At 44.6% G+C, this 21,122-nt stretch overlaps 1 protein-coding gene across 5 annotated transcripts in view; it reads left to right on the forward strand.

Moving 5' to 3' along the window:
• lingo2 (leucine rich repeat and Ig domain containing 2) overlaps nucleotides 1-20,714 on the forward strand; it is a 289,552-nt gene extending 268,838 nt beyond the window's left edge. For 4 of the 5 annotated variants that reach the window (XM_061787552.1, XM_061787551.1, XM_061787553.1 and 1 more), the window contains one exon: nucleotides 17,894-20,714. In XM_061787552.1, the coding sequence (XP_061643536.1) occupies nucleotides 17,906-19,747 (1,842 nt within the window). In that variant the 5' untranslated portion in view covers nucleotides 17,894-17,905 and the 3' untranslated portion in view covers nucleotides 19,748-20,714. Of the gene's footprint in view, nucleotides 1-7,225; nucleotides 7,320-17,893 lie in introns of those variants that run through there. The other variant, XM_061787554.1, reaches the window with a different exon arrangement.
• The last annotated feature ends 408 nt before the right edge of the window (nucleotides 20,715-21,122 follow it).

Consider the following 21,122-nt stretch of genomic DNA (forward strand, 5'->3'; position numbering starts at 1 on the left):
GTATAGTCATGAAGACCACAAAAATGACTTTCACAATTACTGTAAGTGACTCAGTAAACTATATTAATGTCAGACAGAGGAAAAAGAAAATCTTCCTGTTAGTATTGTTATGTTGTCTGTCTATATGTGTTGATGCACCGTTTGTGTTCAAATATCCCAAATGTTTTGCTATCTTCCAAACAGTTTTTGCTCGCAAGTCAAAGCAAAAAAAATCGTCTGAATGACGGCTCGGTTTTTTTTTTTTTCGTTTGCAGCCAGGGTGTTCGCGTAAGCAGTGCATGTCAACCTTTGAACTACGCGAGGTGCTAAAAAGAAAACAAACAAAAAAATGGATCGATAAAAGATAGAAAGATGAAGAAATTTGAACGAATGGCTTCTATCGATTCATCTCCCGGCGGTGATTTCCACGACAGCGGTGAGACAGATGCAGGTTCCGCTTGGCTGACTTTGACGACGACCCGTCGAGGCCTTCTGCCGCGTGTCTGCTCTCCTTTCGCTTGAGCCTGCCAGCCTCGCCTTTTTAAAACGTTACGTTCGAGTGGAGAAGACAGACGAGCGCGACAAGGACCCGAGTCGGTCGCTAACAACGTTCGCTCACCCGCCCGCGCGCGCGCGCGCAAACACAACATGAAAGACCTTTATTGGCCGAGGAGCCGTGTTCGGTTACGGCAATTGAATTGTGCGGGTACGAAATGGACACGATTTCAAATGATGCAATCGTTAATCATTTTGACAAATGTATTAAATGGCAGCAAATGGTTAAAAACGACAACCTACAGTAAATTACAGTTTTGTAAGGACTTTAAAAAATGGTTTCAAAAAGACAACGGTTTGAAAACATTTTTTTTTTAATGGCAAAATGTCTTTTCCTAACATTTTTTTTTTTTAATTTTCAGATTCGTTTTTTTTTGGGGGGGGGAGCGTCTTAAATGAAGACTCCCCATTTTTTACAAGCACGTTTCTTGGTTGAAATGTACGTCTTTTAAAGGGAAACCCTCAAAATTCACTCAATGGCGCCCCCTGGAAAGTTAAAAAGAAAATGAGCCCCCCGGTGCCATTTTCAATTGGGTGGTTAACGTCTCATAACAGTTTCCGTTGACATCAACTATGGAGAACGGTGTCCATTTTGTAGGCTCATGATTGATAGAAATGTTTGATAGAAAATAATACAAAATATGAAAGAGAAAAAAAAAGGTTCAACGATGAATATGAAATTGGGAGGGAGGACGTGTGTATCACAAGAGGACGCACAGAAAAGTTTCAGGGCCCCTGCCTAAAATTGAACAGGAAGTCGGCCATCTTGGTTCAAGCAGTCATTTTGGACAAGCTCCAGGGTTTGGCCATTTCCCACAGGGAATTTGTTACCTCTGTGCTCCCGATTGGAAACAGTTCTTCCTTAACAGATGGGAGACACTAAATTGAAAAGCATGTATTACAAGCAAAGCGTGAGCTCAAAATGTCCTCTTTTTTTCTGGGCTTGGCCATGAAAACGAGGGTGCGACGGGCCCTTCATTTGTTGTGTTTTCTTATGCGCCCAATAGGACGCATGAAGTTGATCAGCCTTTGTTGGATACTTTTATAATCAAGCCAATGAACGAGCGCAATCAACTCCAACATCTCGAAGGATGACTTTTGAAGGTCCCCCAGCCCCGCCCGCTGTTTGTCCGGAGAGTCTCGCAGGAGATCGCGGACGCTAAATGTCACAGAGGAGTTGAGCTGGCAGGTTCTCGCACTTTGTGCTTGATTAGGCGCTCCCGGTGGGCTGGGGGGGCGCGCACAGGCAAGGCAATGTGTTGACGCCAACAATTTTCAGCCATATGCGCATTTGTTACCTCTGTGCTCCCGATTGAGCCCGGTCGGCCCATCCCGATCACGCCTCACGAACCTCCGGGGGTTAATTAGCCCGAGCGGCTAAGCGGCCAGCCCCCTCAGCAGACGAACACGCTCATTGAAGCCACGCAGGTGAAGAGTTTGATCTTCAAAATGCTGGAAAACTGGAAAAAAAGAAAAAGCAAAGCTGTGATTGATGCTCAGGAGACATTTGAGGTCTGAGAGAGAAGAAATGACGAAGGACTCAAACAGGGGGAATGTTTTGCTTTCCACTTTCCGCATCCTAAAGTCTGTCTGATGACGGTAAGATGCGCATATGAGCTACCGGATTTCTCCTTGCGAAGTGAAACTGACTTCATGGGTCAAACTGTTTCAATTCACGTGAATTCATCTTCTAACCCAACTGGACAATTTCTTGTGTCTTTTTTGGCCATGGCTTCCTGAGACTTTTTTTGCGGGTCTTCTCATTGATTGACATAGCCACCAAATTGGATGTTGCTAAGTGAAGCAGGCTCTTGGGGCTCAATTGTTACACTCGGAAGCACTTGGGCCAAATTGTGTCGAAGGAGTCGAGCACGTTGCCTAAAATGGCCGCTTCAAATCAAACAGTGTGCTTTTAGGATGGAAACACCTGTCAAGAAATGACTGAAAACGCTTGGCGGAGCCACCTAAAGCGCTGAGACTCAAGGAAACGAGAGCGGCGTGATTCGTGGTGTTTGTAAGGCGAGCCTTTATTAAGGAGAGGGGAGAGGCCTTGGCGAGCCTCCTCCGCCTCCGCCTCCGCCCAGAGGCTCTGTAATTGCTTTTTGGTTACTCCTTGGCAATGTGATGAGTCAGATGGAGACATTTTTGTTTGAGGGACCGAGTGTCTCTAACGGCGATTATGAATTATCGCAGCGTCACGCCAGAGGCAACGGAAATGAAGGCCACGGGGTTGCGAGTGCGCTCTAATGCACATCGCATCAGGACGGCTGACTTTTTCTGCATGCGCTTGCTTACATAGGCGGTAATGGAAGGAAATGACGGGGGGCTCGTACTTCATCCTTGTTGGTTTTTTTGAAGGCGCCAAAAGAAAGGCAAGGACCGTCAACTTGAGAAAGATTGTCCGTTTGCTCGTGACTTTGTAGTCCACGATGCAAGTACTACAACTCAGAAAGGAACAGAAGTTTTGTTATCTTAAAATTGTATTACAGTGAAAAATATTATTTCTAAGTTAAAGGCACTACCTAGCAGGATGGTTCAAAAAGAAAGGACGATAAAGAAGGACCTGAGTCTCCCAGCTCACGCTCGCCCTTTCTCGTCACGCCGCCGCCCTTCACCGGAAAGCCTCCCAAGATCCGCAAGCGGGCTACCTAACTCCGAGAAAGAACATGTTCCGCTCCAGAAGACGGAAGCTGCCCCTCACTCATCTTCTTCAAAAATGAGCGAGTCTTCACAAGGCGCTTTTGGACATCCTGCGTATGACGACGCACTGTACACACGAGCCTCACAGTCGGTGTCGCATGGGGAAAAATACGACCGCTGCTGCCCCCGCCACTACTAATACGAGTACTAGTACTATTAGTAGTAGTAGTAGTAGTACTAGTACTTTGTGAATGAGATGGCTATTGTGATGTACTGTATTTACATCTGCAGCACAGAGCAATTAGCTCCTCGTAAATCCCGCTTTCTTGGGGATACACGATGATGAGTGATCATTTTAATGAGCTTTTAAGAGCTTTTAACCCTGACGGCGGCCATTCAGTCATTAATGCTCCATCCTGAAACCTCTTCACACCATCTGCACCGTAATTGGGTACCAGAGGGCCCTCCGTCTCCGAGTCGTCGCGCCTCCTGCCAGATTTCATTTCGAAGACGCTTCTTCCCATCACGAGCCAGCGAGCTCAGCCGCAAACCTGGGAGCACGACCGGCGTTGTGCTCCTGTATGAGAACCCTCGGAAAACCAAAAAGGGGTCTTTACGAAAGACAAATAGGCCGCGATTGGGCCCTCGCCTCGCGGCACCGCTGCGCCGTCGCCGTCAATGCTTTTTGTGATGAAATTTGAAGTCGTGATAGCACCCTTTGGACTCGCCCCCGTGGCTATTTGTTGGAGGGTCTATTGATGTTGTGCTTGTTGAGCACGAGTCATGTGAAGCAGGGGCACGTCCAGTACATGTTGGCTCGTCTATTGACTCTCGTTCCGTTGTACGCTGTCAGCGCAGAATAAATCAAGTGTACATTAAGGGCTCCGTTATCATAGACTGCGCGACGTGCGCCGCAGCGCAAACGGTGGCGTAGCTTGATTTTCGTGCCAGCGCATGGCTCGCTGGCGTTTGCCAATTTGGCAGACCGGTCTGCGCCAAGGTGGGCGCAACGAGGGTGTGTCCTTCGACATCCACCCAGCGCATGTGACAATTTGGTGAGTGAAAGTTCCACCCGGAACCGTGTCTGCGCCACCGTAACCCATGTTTCACACGGACATTTATTGCAGACGGACTCAATGTTGGGCCAGTGATGAACTTTGCCAAAAATGACAAAGAAGTGTCTGGAAGTGAATTTGAAGACACTTTTAGATATGTAATGTGCATATAACATAGGAATGAGTGAGCCGAATGTTGGTTCGCATTTCTTGACCGAAAATGGTAACTGCTAGCACGCTAATGCTAATTGCGATTGCTATCCGTTTTGAATTGAGCATTTTGCCACTCAGTACCAACATATGCAGTTTAAAGAGTGAACACCATTCCTCCTAAATGAGAATAAAAGGCATGTTAGTAGTAAAGAAAAAATAGCGATTTATATTTTTAGTAATAGTGGAGGTGCGATTATTATTTGATTATTACCTCTACTTAACAACTTACCCGTCTACACCTACCTATCAACAAAAAACCCTACCTACCTACCTACTGTGCCTCCGTCCAATTATATGTTTCCGTTTGTACTTAAAGCGATAATGAGAATGTTGATTTTCATTTTACTCAGCTGCATTTTATTTTATTTTTATTTTTTTTACCCTTCGCCATAGTCAACATGGTTGCACGCACGCCCACAAGCCATGCCCACGCACACCGTGCCGACTTGACTGAACGCAGCCGGCGGCTATCGCGTGCGACAAGCGAGCCATTCAAAGTCAACTAACCCCATTCACGTCGCACAGCGAGACGAAAAGGATACACAGAGACCACCCGGCCAGCTCCTCGTCAATTATTCATCACCATCATACTCGGATAATTAATCCCACAACTAAATTTAGATGAAGGCCGTGTTTTGTTGCTCCCTCGCCGAGGCCGTCGCCGTCGCCGTGCCGCAACGCGATTGCCTATTTTGCTTCCCTCCCTTTTAAAACATTCCAAACAGCCTCCAAAGGATGCTCCATGAAGTCATTTACTACCAAGCGAGTTGACCGCAGCGTTTACCGGCGTGCAACTAGCTATATATGCAAATAACTACGGATAGCACTGTTTAAACTATTGAAAACTGTTTTTAAAAACTTTCGCCGTTCCTCCACCACAGCCCAAATTCACCGAGGGAGTTGAGGAAAATCTTTTGTTTTTTGTCATTTGGCATAAAACATCCAATTCCCCGAAAAGCAGCGACTAAAATTCAGGCCCTCAACCCGGTTTGAAATTTGGTCTGCATGTCTATCACGAGTAGACCTCCCAAAAAGTCTCAAGAAGCCCTGCCCGAAAAGACCCAAGTGTGTCACTTTAGGGTCGTTCCTAAATGTTTGAAAAGCGTCGAGCCAGTTCAAGTCATTTGTCTTCATGATTGTAGTGAAAGGCAAACATGATGAACAATTCGCGCTCCTGTTCCCAAACTGGACGTGCGTGCCAGCGATCCTTCCCGCGGCATTCCGAGGAGCGGCGGGGTGCGCCGTAAACACAACATCGATGGCGGCACGGCAGATGAGAATCAGCACGACAGCGTTTCTGGCAATCGTGCTTGTGTCTGTTTTATCCCGCCGCTGCTTTATGACAAATGGGAATCACATGACTTGATCAATATCCAATAAGGCTTTGTGATCCCCGCGCGGCCCATAATCCCGCGGGGGCTGCCATATTGAGAGGCCGATAAGAACCCGCTATAAAACCAATCCAATCGCTCCGTCGACGTCTGCTTCGGTGTCACTTCGCCTCGCTGCTCTGCTTTTGTCATTTATAGTTGCGAATTATAATTCAAGTCACTGTAATTATAGATATTAACCCCATCTGTAATTAAATCAACATGATTTGGATTTGAAATGGTTTTCACACTGAGGATGAATGTGAACTGTTTGAAGAATTTTGCAGCTTTTGATGGCGTTTTGAGGGCTGTGCCGTACTAAAAACAATTGTTCATGAAAATGTATTTTCGAGGTAGGCATATCCATCCAAAGGTCCCAGCAGGGCCAATTAAAGAATGCCATTTCGTGGGCAGGGGCGATTCTCGGATCTGAGGTTTTAGGGGTGATGAGCCCCCGGCCAGGCAAGATATATTTCACTGCTTTTCACACATTTTATCGCAATTTCATCTCCAGATTTATGAAAGAGAAGCGAAATTTTGTACCGGAAGCAACAAATCTTGATTTCCCCCCCCCCCCCCAAAAAAAAATGGTTATTTAAATGTTGAGGCAAAAGGGAATCTGTAGCGACAATGTGGCCCGTGACAAAAATGAGTTTGACCCCCCCTGATTTATACACATACGATATAAAGGTGCGTCTCAATAAATTAGAATACTGCGAGTTCATTGTATCTCGGCATTGCAATTCCAAAAGGGAAACTCAGAAATGATACAGATTCATTGAATGCAGGTGCTACTATGTGTTCCGTCGTAGACATTTTGCACACCCTAAATGGCAAAACGTTTGCATTTCCGTGTGTCCCCGCGTGTGCACGGCGACAAATTTCGATTTCTCACCATAATACACGAATCGCTAATATGTCAACCCCGCAAGTTCAGATCTCACGCAAATGTCTGGAAGGAAGGTCACGCCCTAAAGAGATTCCTAGGTGTTTTGTAATATTTTGCACCCTCAATAAGGTTCTCAGTGTGACGCACGTAAACAAGACGTACCTTTCCCCAGACTGCCTGCTCATTTGTTTCATCACACTAAAGCCTTAAGATGATACCGGGCCAAACCAAAACGTCCAGATTAACAAAGATGATTTGAGAGGGAAATAAACACAAACACACACACACACACACACACTAGCTGCTACTGAGGCTGAGAAGGTTGGCATCGGGTTTTGTTGTGTTTGGCTACAAGCCGCGGCGCTGAAAGGAATTTATTGGCTTTGAGCAGCAGGTTGAGAGGTCAGATCTATTGATTCAGCGAACAGAGAGCGAGAGAGGTAGCATGAGAGAGAAAGAAGGAGCGGAGCAAGCGGCACACGAGCGCACACCAAAAAAAAGAAAAAGCATTAATGAGATGTATGAACGCGGGGAAGGAGATGGAGGGATGTCTTGCAGGTTCTTTGTTTAACATCTACTGCCAAGTGGACCCTGGTGGGAGCTCGTGGCGATGCGCCGGTAGGTCGCGTTATGCTGCATGCATGGCTTACTTAAACTGCTGTTAGGCAAAAAAAAAAAAAAAAAAAAGGATGAATTGGTTTATGAATCTTATTCTGCAAGAATTTGTTAGGGTTTCTGAAACAATACAAATAGAAGTAAAACAACTCTTCGCTCAGAAAATATTTATGAACAATTCTTGAAGTAAATAGTTTCCGTTCAGCACTTACAAATTCACCTATTCGCTGATTTTTTTTTTTTTTTTTGGGGGGGGGGAACTCAATCGTCTGTTATTTGCTGGAAATTCCCTTTTTTTGTGTTCAGGCCAAAGCCGTGTTAAGAAGGGAAAAAAAGTACTTTGGCGCCATCTTGTGGCATCAATTGGCAAAAGGGGTTACGCAAAACCAACTGTTGAAGCTAGCGATGATGTCATCAGCCCAAAGTTATCGTAGTTATCGCTGCGCACACAGCGCTCGCTGCTCTTTGAGCCCGTGTCCTGTTTGTCACGTGACATTCTACATTGCAAACCTTTTGGGGTCGGTGTGAATTGTTCGCAGATTTTCGCTATTGGCGGCAGGTCTCGCTCAGACCCGTACAAGGAAGCAGTCAAGCCTCACTATTGATGGACGACTAAGTCCCGCTGTGAATAGCAAACTTTTGCAAATAGTAGACAGCTCCACTATTGTATTATTTGAAAAGAATTTCCTATACCCTATTGATAGTTTAAACACTAAATCATAAAGTAATTATATATAAAACAATAATATATAGCAATTTAATCAATAAATAAAATACAATAAAATATCTAAATTCTAATAATATATAATAGAAAACAAAAGTAATAGATAGAATAATCAATACAATTCAAAAAATCAACAATTCACAGTTTGTGTTGCGCTATTCCTAATATAAAATGAAAGAGTGGCGTTAAGGAAGTACTTCTGTTGAGTGCTACATCTGAACTCAGAGACAAGCTTTGCATGTCAGTCAGGATCGAAAATGAAACAAACCTACTTTGCTAACTGGATGCGCACCAAATTCTAAGTAGCTCGTTAACATAGCTTTGTAGTCGCCGCATGTTGCCGTCCGACAGACGCTACGCATAAGTCGTTTTGCACGTGTCTATCCGACCGCATTGTATTATTCTAATCGTATGGAGTGTTTACGCAGCGGAGTGGAGTTACACAGCAAGTGAAGTGGCTCGTTGGTGGTCAGGGTACAGATGGTCACTCATGTTTAATCATTTTCTAAAAATAAGCTCGGCTGCCATGATTAATGAGCAGCGAGGTGTTCTACTTAGCAAGTCGGTAGGTGTACTTGTGTGAAAGGACAAAGTTATCAGTGAAGACTCAAGGAATCGTAGTCGTGGTTGCTTTTACATTGTGAAGGGAGAAATGAACATCAACACATTTGTATTAATATAGGATGTAAAACAAAAAATAAGGATGTGTTTATTTGAGGCAAGGCGTTTCAATTTTTGAATGGAGTCACAGTGTTATTAAGGATGTTAATTTGAGGAAATAGTATTTGATCAAAATGTTTATTTAAGGTAAGGCTTTAATTTTTTCAAGCGAATGACACGCTTTGTGATGAACCGAGGCACGGCATTATCAAAATGTGATTATTCGAGGCAAGTCACCAAAGTGGATTATACACCTAACAATGAATTGAGTCATGATGTTATTAAAGAAGGTTTTTTTTTTTTGTTTGTTTTTTTGGAGGGCGAGTATTTTATTATTATTTTTTGCATCTGTATCAATGCGGCATCCGTCTTGACCACTTGCCGCCACCGGTGTCCTATTTAGCGTGTCTTCTCCAGAGAGCAGCGGCGTGCGCTTAAGTGGCTCCTCAATGTAACTATAATAGCGCGTTAACATTTATATTGTATGAGGACAAAGCGGCGCGCACGGTCATTGAAGCGATGCCGCTAATACAGCGCAAACTGCTCAATAACCAACTGCCAGTTTGGCCAATTCGATTCGGTTTTTCTGCCAAATGTCAAAATCGTATTCTGTTCCCCCACTCCATTCCCCAACCAAATCTCATTATTATTTTATTTTGTTCTTTTAATAAACGACGAAACACCGGTTTAGCTCGCAGATCACACGAGACTGTTACGAGTCTCGCTGCAAAGCGAGGGCTATCGGACGCGCACAGAAGAGCAGGCGGCTCAATCTAGCGTGTTTATCGCTAATTAACACGGATTGAGACTCCGCTTTCGCCGTGCAGAAGGCCATTTGTGTACGTGGGGGGTGTTTTCGTGAGTGTGTGGGGGTGGGGGGGCTTAGTGCCCCCTGAAGCTGCTGAGCCACGCTCTTACCAAACCCTCCATCTTGTCGCCGCCAGCGTGTTACTCACTGCTTTCAATAGAGTGCACCGATGCAATGGACAACAGTTAAGAAGATAACTTCGAGCGCACGCTTTCCAATCTGGATTTTTCTCACGTATTGCATTACACCGGTAGATTAAATGTATCAACCTTTTGGACGAGAAATGTTGTGAACCTCTCGAAATTGAAGAAAGACAGACATTTTAAAAGAATATAAATTTAAAAAAAAAAAAATATATATATATATATATATATATATATACAATATATACAATGAAAAAATAACTTAGGATAGAATGCATGTGTATAATTTCTAATGTATAATGCATAATTCGGTAACCACAGTTCCCCAAAATACATTTCAAAAAACAGGGAGTCATTAAAAGTTGTAAACTGCATCTTCATCAACATAAAATGCTAAAAAATATTGATTTGCATAACAACAAATGTAATAGTATATTGTATATTAAATCAAATGTATTATTATTATTAGACACATTGGATATATCAAAGGCTTATAATTCAATATTATTAGTAGTAGTATTAGTAGTAGTAGTAGTAGTAATAATAATAAAACAAATATTAAATACAATTTTCATTTAATGTATTCATTTATGAAATGTGGTCATATTAAATCAATTGATGTAAATACAAATAGTATTGTATATTTTTGATCATTAAATTTATAAATAAATTTTTAGCTAACAATCAATATTCATGAATAAATGCATTATTTTCTATTATATATTGTTAGTTACATATATATATATATATATATATATATATATATATATATATGTATTATTATTCAGGATGTGTTTTTGAGTGTTTGTATTTTTGAATGTTTTTGAATTGAGTTCAAGACGAAAACAAGGAGCTTCTCATACTCGACTGAGTCCAGAGGGTGCGTTTAGCCCCCGCGGAGAGGTAAACTTCAGCTCTCGAAACGCCACACAAGTCAGTTGGCTCTTCTAATTGGAGCCGCTTGAGTGGAGCAATCATGGGTCAGTTTGCACATCATCGCCTCTCCTCCTGCCAGGCACACACACACACACACACACACAGTGAACAACTAGCACTCATGTTGGACTTGAAACTGTTTACCAGCTAATTAGCCGCCCCCTCGCTCACTCCACTATAAAGTCATTAGCAAAATGAGAAATGAAATCAGTCAGTGGTAGATTGCTCTCTCTTCTGTGTCCTGTCCATCTAGTTGTAGCATCCTCCAGGAAGTAACTTTTGAAGTAAAAGACAAACAAAAATACAGAAGCATTTACATTTTTGTTTTCTCTTTTGTGTGACACGTGGTCAAAGTGTTCCCTTCTCGGCCAATAATTCAATCATGGACATTATTGGATTCAGAATTAAAATCAACATAAAGCACAGACCACAGAACTAAAATGGAAAAAAATGTTTTTTTCTTGTTTGTTTTTTTTTACTCCTCACGTCCCAGTGAGGCACTGTCTCCTCTGCCTCCCCTGACCGCACGACAAGTGTTGATGTCATAGTTGTGCATCAGTCACTACAGTGGACAGCTTTTAAGACGCTGATTTTTCCTGTTTGCGGAATGTGAAAATTGTGCCTAAGTCACTACGGTGTCTGCACACGGCTACTCAAATGCATTTATTTTCTATCCACGAGTCTTGATGTCAAAATTGCCCATCGGTCACTACCGTAGCAGCTAATCAAAAGCTTTGATATGCACGAGTGTTGGTAACAAAGTTATGCAACAGTCACTCTCGTGAACAACCATTCGAAACGTGAAAAAGTTGATGTGAAAGTTGCGCCTCAGTCACGCTAGTAAACTTCTTTTCACAATGTGGCTCGGTGTCACAGCAAGTAAAAAGGGCCGCAATGCTCTGCGAAGCGGCGGCATGTTAGCAGTTGACTCTGCGACTGCCGCTTTTATGTAGCCTGGCATCACAAAAAAAGAAAGCGTTTGTAAACATTTCCGTGGGTCTTCTTCCTCCTGGCGGGTAAGCTAACACCTCCCCCGACAGCCGCGAGGCTTTTCTCCCGCTTGGCCCCCTTGTAGTTTGAGGATTTAGATAACAACTCGGCCTCTGTGCAATCAACCAATAAAAAGCCACTTGTGAAATTGGCCCGCGTCTATCTCCTCGGCAAAGTTTTTTTTCCTCCCCCATCTGACTGTGTTTGATGTGCTGATCGCGTCACATAATGTGATTCCTCCTTCACACAGAGTTAAAAAAAAATTCAAAAAGAAAAGTCTCCCTCACTTTTATGGCGGGCTGGAAAGAGACGCTGGCGTTTTCCTTTTCAGGCAATTATCGACAACACGTTTTTTTTTTTTAAGGTGAAATCAAAGGCTCGCATTTGGATGTGGGGAGAAGAGAGTTTCCAGGAAAAGAGCATGAAAGGCAGAGGGAAATAAACTCCCCGAGTGGCCAGAAAAGGCGCACGAACCACAAAGCTGAGTGAGGAAAGAGTGGCGTAGTGAAAGCAACATGATGTTTAATCGTGCGGCTGGAGAATGTGCGGGATGCTTGGCTTGCGCGGCGCTCTAAGGCGTCATCAGCGCTATTCAGAAGCATGATTTCTTCTGTACGCATTGAGTCATACGACGGCTGACCAGTAGGTGTCAGTGTCTTGGATGGCGCCCTTGCGTCCACTGGGGTGACCGATGCAATAATGTCGTCTTAATTGTAACAGAGCTTGCCGAGATTGACAAAGAAGAAGGGGGCGATTGATGCATTAACGACAAAATAACGGGCGGTGGCGAGGCGCACTTGTTAAATCCTAATTTCATTTTAATGAGGCTTACATGCGTTAATGACGCCGCCCGGAAGGGAGAGATGTTATGAACTCGCAGGTTAGTCGGCCCTCGCGCAATTAGGCCGCCTTCGTTTGAAAAGAGCGTCGGCCGGCTATCGAACGAGACGCCGACGAGCGGGAAGGGCGAGGCGAGCCGTCTCGTCGCCACGGGAAACCCGAATTAGCTCGGCGATGTCCACGGACATTGGCTGGAAAGAGCAGAAGGTGAGCTACACGTGCTCAAGCTTAACACGAACGGTGCAGTCAACCCTTCGCGAGGCGCGGGCTTTGAGACCAAGCGTAGTTGTTCAAAATGTATACGCTATCCTCAGACAATTTCGGTTCACTCCCGAATTTAGTTTTTTTGTTTTGAATGTGTTCCATCCATCCACTTTCTGTACTGCTACTGGAGCCTATCCCAGCTATCTTCGGTTTAGAACCTGCATTAGGTTTTGAAAGTGAGGTGTCAAGCCTGGGTTAGGGGTTGCAAACTGTGGTTCGGATTTCAAGCCAGTTTTAGGTTTTCCAATTTAGTTTTTATGTAAGGTTCAGGATTTCAAAGTTAGATGTCAAGATTGGGTTAGGGAATTAAAGTCGGGTTTCCAAGTAGGCTTTGAAACGTGAGTTAGCGTTTCATATCAAGGTGAGGGTTTAGTAAGCTTTCTAGCCAAGTTCGAAATGACGGTTTCAAATAGGGGGTTGCGTTTCAAATTAAGGTTCAAACCAAGGTTAGGGTAGAAAAGTAAGGTTTCAAGCCAGGGTTAAAGTTTCAAATTGTACTTTCAAGTAAGGGTTGAGGTTTCAAAGTAAGGTTTGCAGCTTGGTTTAGGGTTTCAAAACAACATTTCGATCCAGATTTTGGATTTACAAAATGGTTATGGTTTCAAAGTAAGTTTCAAGCCTGGAGTTCGGGCCAGGGTTAGCGCTTCAAAGTAAGGTTTTGCACTCGGGTTAGGGTTTCAAATTAGGTAAAGGATAGACGCACACACTGACACTTTGTGGATATTCTGAATTGAATATTTCGAGGGCTCATTACCCGCTCCAAGCATTTCGACAAATTGCCGCCGAACCGTCACTTCAATCACAAAACGCTTCTTGTGAAAGTGTTGGGCGCAATGGCAAAAGTAGGAAGAAACCCTTTCAATCTCAATTCCGCAGAATGCTGCGGTGCCCCCCAACACCCTTGTCCACAACGCGAGCGGTACCAGGGGGAGTTGTTTGATTTTGGAGTATCAAGTAATTAGTAAAGCTTTGTAACGAGTTTGTCTGAATGCCGTGTTGTCCTTGTCCTTTTCTGTGCCCAGGCTCGAAACCTTCATTTGAAATCTTAATCCAGACTCGAAATCCAATGCTTGGCTCAAAACAATAGTTTGAAACTGAAACTTTAGTTTGAAACCTGAATTTGGAACCCTAACCTTGGCCTTGAAAACCAACGATGGTAAAGGGTTTCAAATTCATGTTCACTTCCTGCTAATATCATCAGCCACTAAACATTTTCCATTGAACACGTCGGGAATAAAAAAAGTTTGAAAGAGCCTTTTGCGCATTTGGCGGCGCTTTTACAAGTCAGCAGTGACGGCGAGCCGGCCAGATGGAGCTCGGCTAATTGCTGCAATAAAAAGAACACGTGCTAAGCGGCTCAGACACGTTGGCGGATTTGATTCGTATATCGGACATGAAGGACATAAACACAAAACTTGAACTTTTAGCAGCTGCTTTAGGCAAGCAAAGAGTAGCATTTCAAAGCAGGGTTTCAAGCCTGGGTTAGGGTTTCAAGCAAAGGTCGGGGATTCCAATTAGGGACTCGTGCCATTTGTAACATAGTTTTACAATATTCTCTCCGGGAGGCGTCCAGTCGATCTCTCGTTCCATTCTTCCCTCACTCGTGAACAAGACCCTGAAATACTTGAACTGCTCCACCGCCCTTTTCCGACTGAGGACCACGGTCTCAGATTTGTAGGTGCTGATTCTCGTCAAAGCCGCTTCACACTCGGCTGCGAACCGCTCCGGTGAAAATTGGCGATCACGGCTCGATGAAGCCATCAAAACCACATCGTCTGCAAAAAGCAGAGATGCAATACCGAGGCCACCAAACCGGACCCCGTCTACACCTCGGCTGCGCCTTGAAATTCTGTCCATAAAAGTTCTGGTCCCCTTTCTTAAAAAGGGGGACCAGCACTCCAGTCTGCCAATCCAGAGGCACTATCCCCGATGTCCACGCAATGTTGCAGAGTCAACCAGGACAGTCCCACAAGATCCAGAGCCTTTAGGAACTCCGGGCAAATGTCATCCGCCCCCGGGGCCTTGCCACCGAGGAGCTTTTTAACCACCTCTGTGACCTCGACCCCAGAGATAGGAGAATCCGCCTCAGAGACCCCAGACTCTGCTTCCTCAAGGGAAGGCGTGTCGGTGGAATTGAGGAGGTCTTCGAAGTATTCTCCCCACCGGCTCACAACGTTCCGAGTCGACGTTTCAAATTGGGGTTCGAGTTTCTAGTCGGTGTTAGGGCTTCAAAGTAGAGTTTCAACCCAGAGTTAAGGTTTAAAAATAAGGTTGGAAGACAGGGGGTAGTCCAAGGTCGGTCTTAAAAAAATAGGGGTTCAAGCTAGACTCAAATGAGGTTCTGAAGTCTGCGTTATGGTTTCAAATGAGTTTCAAACTGGTTCGGGTTTCACATCACAGTTTGGGTTTCAAGCCACTCCAAGGGTTTCTTCATGTTAGCAGTGAATGTTTTCGTTGTAAATGACATCTCCCTTTACGTGTGCTGTGATGTTTTGACTGTATGTGTCTCCAATCCAGCGTACTTTACGACGCTGGTTGCCAGGCGTAAAAAAAAAAATGCAGATAATTCTCAGCTCGCTGTGTAATTTTCGAACTGCCCGCGACGCACCAAATTAAGCGCCGTCTTTGCAGCCGCTCTGCGAAAGGCGTCCGAATGAATATTTAGAATTGATTTTTTTGGGAATGCCAAGAAGGAGAGGAAGCGTGTTCAATATGTGAGCCGAGTACTTTGCATTTTGTTTATTTTCATTTGACGCAGAGCTGAGCGGGTCAACCGCTTATTACCAAAAAGGCCTTTTGAGCCCTTTTGGCTGTGTAAAAGTGTTTAGCAGCCCGAGTGGAAAATCGCAATCCAAAAACGCAACATGTTTACTTCGGGAACGCTAAACTCTCAGTCGACCTGAATGCGTGAAGAGTTGCGTCTGCTGAGTTGGATGACAAACGATGAAGGTAGGGTTTTGAGACAGCGTGAGGGTTCCCAAGATCAGGTTAACTTTTGAAATTTGGGTGTCAGTGCGGAGTTTGTGTTTTCGATCAGTGTCTCCAGGCTGGCGTAGCGTTTCAAGCGAGGTTTGGCTTTCAAATTAGGGTTTCCAGTCCGGGTTATGGTTTCAGATTAGGCTCTCGAGACGGAGTTAGGGTTTAAAAGTAGGGTTTCAAACCAGGTGTTTGGAGTTCCAGTTAGGGTTAGGGTTTGAAATGAGGATTTTACGACAAAGTAAGGGTTTTAATTTAGAGTCTCAACCCTGGTTAGGGTTTGAAGCAAGGTTTGGCTTTTAAATTAGGGTTTCAAGTCATGGTAATGGTTGCAAATAAGGCTCTTTAAGACTGGTTTAGGGCTTTAAATTAAGGTTTAAATCCAGAGTTAGGCTTTCAAATGAGGTTTTCAAAGCAGAGTTAGGGTTACAAATTAAGGTTTCAAGCCAGGGTTAGGGTTTCAAAAAGAACATACTCAAATGTTTTGGACTTTCAAGGGGCTTTTTCTGTCCTTTTCGTCCATGTTTGTTTTGATACATTTTACTGCCTTCCTATTGCTTTTATTCATCTTTTATTTATTCTCCTTCAGTCTATTTCATCCTAATAACTGCGTTGTGAATTTTAGATGGGATTTGTATAAGAGCACTGTTTCCGTTTTTAAGCTTTTATGAGCGTGTCAAGGAACAATCTGTGTGTGCGAGCGTCACACTTGTTTTTCTGTGCATGAATTCATTTGACATCGACGCCACCCCACTGAATTATTAATGCCAAGACTAATTATAGGCACTGGCCACCGTGGCAACCGAGGCTGCAAAAAAAAAACAAAAAAAAAAGAAGCCCCACCCCCTCCGCCCATGAAGTGTGGCACCTCTGCCGCCACATTGTTTCGCCTCCTGAACTACTCAATGCAGTATTCAGTTTCCATTTGACATACAAGCGTAAACTCTCAACTCAGTGAAGATTCTGAAGTAAAAATAACTTTTTTCGTGCAGCATAAATAAATATATATATATTTTTTTTTTTTTTTTTTTAATTTTTTTTTTAGGAAAGTGCCACATCAATGGTTTCTCTTCTTAGAAATGTGCAGGGGTTTTTTTTTTTTTTATGTTTTTATTATTTAAGCGCAACATCAATGGTTTCTCTTCTTAGAAATGTGCACGTTTGTTTTTTTTTTTTTTATGTATTTTTTTTTAGGTAAGCGCAACATCAGTACTTTGTCTTGTTTTTCGAAGAATTGAATGATACAGATCAGAATTCTGTTATTAAAAATAACTGCAACGTCAGTTTTCATTTTTCGGAAATGAACCATGCAGACAAGTGCAGCAATTTTAAGTCTGAATTCCGCGATACAAAATGCCAACGTCAGGCATTGTCACCTGCAGAGAGGTTGAATTAAAAACAGCATCAAATATTTAACGCTCATTCAGATTCAGTTAGAGAGGGTGCGTGGCGTTGGCAAATTTGGCAGAAATTTAGTCTCTGTGGGTTTTTTTTTTTTTAATCACTAAACATTATGTACCATGGAAATGAGTCTCTCGTAGTGTTGTTTTGCCAATAAGTTGTCAATTGTGCATAAACGCTCGCCTCATAACGCTGAAGTTCACCAGCTGTTTCTCACCTGCGGGCTGCAAATGTCACTTAACATCTTGGTTTTTTTTACGGGAATGATATTTGTATTATTTGTATTTTTTTTTTTGCCTTTTCCTTCCAAAACCCGCCGCGGCAAGCATCTCGTTATCATTGTTTTATTATTATTATTGAATGAATACATTCCAATATTCCTGGTGCCTGTCCATCTATACGCATTGCACTCCCATTCCCTGTCATACAGCCTTTTTCCAAAACGTATTAACTGCATTTATTCCCTCAAAATTCTACACCAAATCTCTCATCGTTACTATGTGAAAACATGTTTATGAATTTTTTTGCAAATGTATTCAAATCACAAAAGTGTTTAATCCGTCGAAACACTTAACTTGCTGCTGGCTATATTGTGTGCGCAAGTGTTTGTTTATGCTCCACATATGAATAAAGATGCTCGTTACTTTGCAAGTATATTGATTGTGTTGTATAAAACGGCTCACTCAGCAGTGCCTCTCAGTGGTCACGGGGACATATTGCAAGCCTCGAACCCGACGTTAATGTACACAGACCGTATATGAATGGCATTGGGAATTGTAATTGAACGTTCCAACGTGTCTTACTCACTTTGTTTTGTTGTGGTCTTGTCTCGCAGAGCTGTGACAGAATGGTGGACTGCTTGAGTAAAGTCATGCCGCACACGGTCATCTCATGCTGGCAGCCGGTCCTGGGACTGGTCCTGCTGGCCGTCTTCGTAGGCTCCGCCCTGGGCTGCCCCTCCCGCTGCGAGTGCTCGGCGCAGACCAAGGCCGTGGTGTGCCACCGTAAGCGCATGCCCACCATACCCGATGGAATCCCGGGCGAGACCAGAATCCTGGACCTGAGTAAGAACAAGCTGACCATGATCAACCCGGATGATTTCGCTGCCTTCCCGGGCCTGGAGGAACTCGACCTGAGTGGGAATATAATCAGCTACGTGGAACCGGGTGCCTTCAACGCCCTATTCGGCATGCATTCTCTCAGCCTGAAGAGCAACCGGATCAAGCTCATCCCTCTGGGAGTCTTCTCTGGCCTGGCCAACCTCACCCGGCTCGACGTTAGCGACAACAAGATCGTCATCCTCCTGGACTACATGTTCCAGGACTTGCACAATCTCAAGTTTTTGGAGGTGGGCGACAACGACCTGGTTTACATTTCACATCGCGCGTTTAGCGGACTTTTGAGCCTGGAGACGCTGACCCTGGAGAGGTGCAACCTCACCGTGGTGCCCTCCGAGGCCCTCTCGCACCTACACAACCTGGTTAGCCTGCACCTGCGATACCTCAGCATCAGCACTTTGCATCCGTACTCCTTCAAAAAACTGTTCCGGCTGCGCCACTTGGAGATCGACAACTGGCCCTCGCTGGATCACGTGCCGGCCAACACCCTTCACGGCCTCAACCTCACCACTCTGTCCGTCACCAACACCAACCTGTCGTCTTTCCCCTACCAGGCCTTGAAGCACCTGCCCTACCTGACGCACCTCAACCTTTCCTACAACCGCATCCGGCACATCGAAGGCGGGATGTTGATGGACCTGGTTCGCCTTCGGGAGTTTCACCTGGTCGGCGCGCAGCTCACCGCCATCGAACCGTACACCTTCCAGGGCCTGCGGGGACTCAAGGTACTCAACGTGTCGCACAACCGACTCGATACACTGGAAAAGGGGATCTTCCAGTCCCCGGAAGCTTTGGAGGTCCTCCTCATCGACAACAACCCGCTGGTGTGCGACTGCCGTCTCATGTGGATCTTACAGAAAAGGCATTCCATCTTGTTCGGGGATTCCCAGCCGGAGTGCAACACGCCCGAGGGGATCCGAGGCAGGCCGTTCCAGGAGTTTAAGGAAAGTCTGCTGTCCTACTACGTGACCTGCACCAAGCCCAAAATCCGCGAGAACAAGACGCAAACGGTGACGGTGGACGAAGGCCAGCAAGCTCTGCTGCACTGCAGCGCCGAGGGCACGCCGAGGCCCGTCGTGTCCTGGGTGTCCCCGCGGCGGCGCGTCCTGACGGCCAGGAGCCACGGTAGGCTGACGGTTCACAACAACGGCACTCTTGAGATCAAGTCGGCGGAGGTTCAAGACGGCGGCGTCTACCTCTGCCTGGCCTCCAACACGGCCGGGAACGACACCCTGATGACCTCGCTGGCTGTCAAAAGCCTGGGCTCGCTGTACGCCAACAGGACCCAGTACTACACCGACCCCAGCAACACCACTGCCAACGGGACCGCCAGCGTCACCCTGGGCTTGGACCTGAAGACTATTTTGGTGTCGACAGCCATGGGTTGCTTCACGTTCCTGGGGATGGTCTTGTTTTGCTTCCTGCTCCTGTTCGTCTGGAGCAGGGGCAAAGGAAAACATAAAAACAACATCGACGTGGAATATGTGCCTCGATCCAAGTCCAACGGCACCAATGTGGACTCGGCCGACATCCAGGCCGGTCCTCATCGTTTCAACATGAAAATGATGTGACTTGTTTTATAACGGAAAAAAAAGAATTGGGATCTGTGAGGAAAATGACCCAAAGTACATTCTATTTTTTTGCACATGGAACCGCAGCTGTCAGAGAAGTGGTCGTCGCAAAGGACTTTGGGGTAAGAGACAATGAGCGGGACCTCGGATACAGTGCTCGTAGGACGTCGGAATTGCTTCAACTCGGACGGGGAGTGAACGGTTCCCAGGGAATTCCGTGACATTTATCTGCTTTTTGAGATTTATACGCCCCCTCTGGAAAAACAAGAATGCCCTTCGACTTCTGCGGGTTGGATCTTCTAGACTCGGCCGAACCGTGTACAGTAACCAATTTGTATCTTGCGCTAAAAATAACCTTGGTTGAGTCTCATGCGACATGCTTCGTCACCCAATTCCTCTGTTCCATACTTTTGCCCATGTCTGTGCCTAATGCTTTGTTATGTACACCTACTGTATGTACATACTCATTCAAAATAAATATTCATAGCAATATTCATGGGATGCATTAGCCAAGATTGATATAATCCTATACTGTATGTTCAGCAAACAAAACAAAAGCTTTGAAGTTTCCATGGATTCAGGAAGGGCTTCTATGTCCCTGCTCCCCCACGATTGACTCCGAAATAGGAAATAGGAATAAATACATATTTATCAAATGAAATATTTTATTTATTAATGATGTTGGGCAAAATTCAATCCTCAACAGCTGTCGGGTGTCCAATGTAATATGTGGACGGTCCCTTGGACGAACATGAACCACCCTCTTTTTGTCCGACCTCAGTGTCTTTCGATTCCTTTGAAGTGTACCTTTTTGGCCCGTGTGTCAACTTTTTGCTACAGTGATATTTGCATCGGGTTTTTTTTCTTTTCTTTCCCCTGTAAAAAAAACAAACAAAAAAAAGGACTTTGTTGTCGTAGTTGCTCATTTTGTTGTTGAATCATTAGATTGTGACAATTTCCCCCCCCCCCGAAAAAAAAAAAAAATGTATGTGGCATAAATGCAGATGTATTTGTACCTGTGACAGAAGTCAACTTTATTGATGACACAGTGGCTATTGTATCATTCGGAAGTTGCCAATGGCTTCAATTAAAATGGAAATTTAAAAAAATGACAGTGGTGCCTTGAGATATGAGTTCAATTTGTTCAGTGAGCACGCTCGTATCTCAAAACACTAGTACCGCTGTAGTAATGTGTTCGTTCCAGCCCCCCGAAAAGTGTTTTTTCATGACAAACATTGCAATCTACAGTATTGTAATATTAAAACACACGCTAGTAACATGCGTTTTCCAGATAAGCTGCAAAACTGGAAAATGCCGGTACCGTATGTATTGTCCTTCCTTGTTCTTCTTCTGTGGGGTCAATTGGCGGTTGGCT

The sequence above is a fragment of the Phyllopteryx taeniolatus genome, chromosome 10 (genome assembly GCF_024500385.1).
Source record: "Phyllopteryx taeniolatus isolate TA_2022b chromosome 10, UOR_Ptae_1.2, whole genome shotgun sequence".
Lineage (NCBI taxonomy): Eukaryota > Metazoa > Chordata > Actinopteri > Syngnathiformes > Syngnathidae > Phyllopteryx > Phyllopteryx taeniolatus.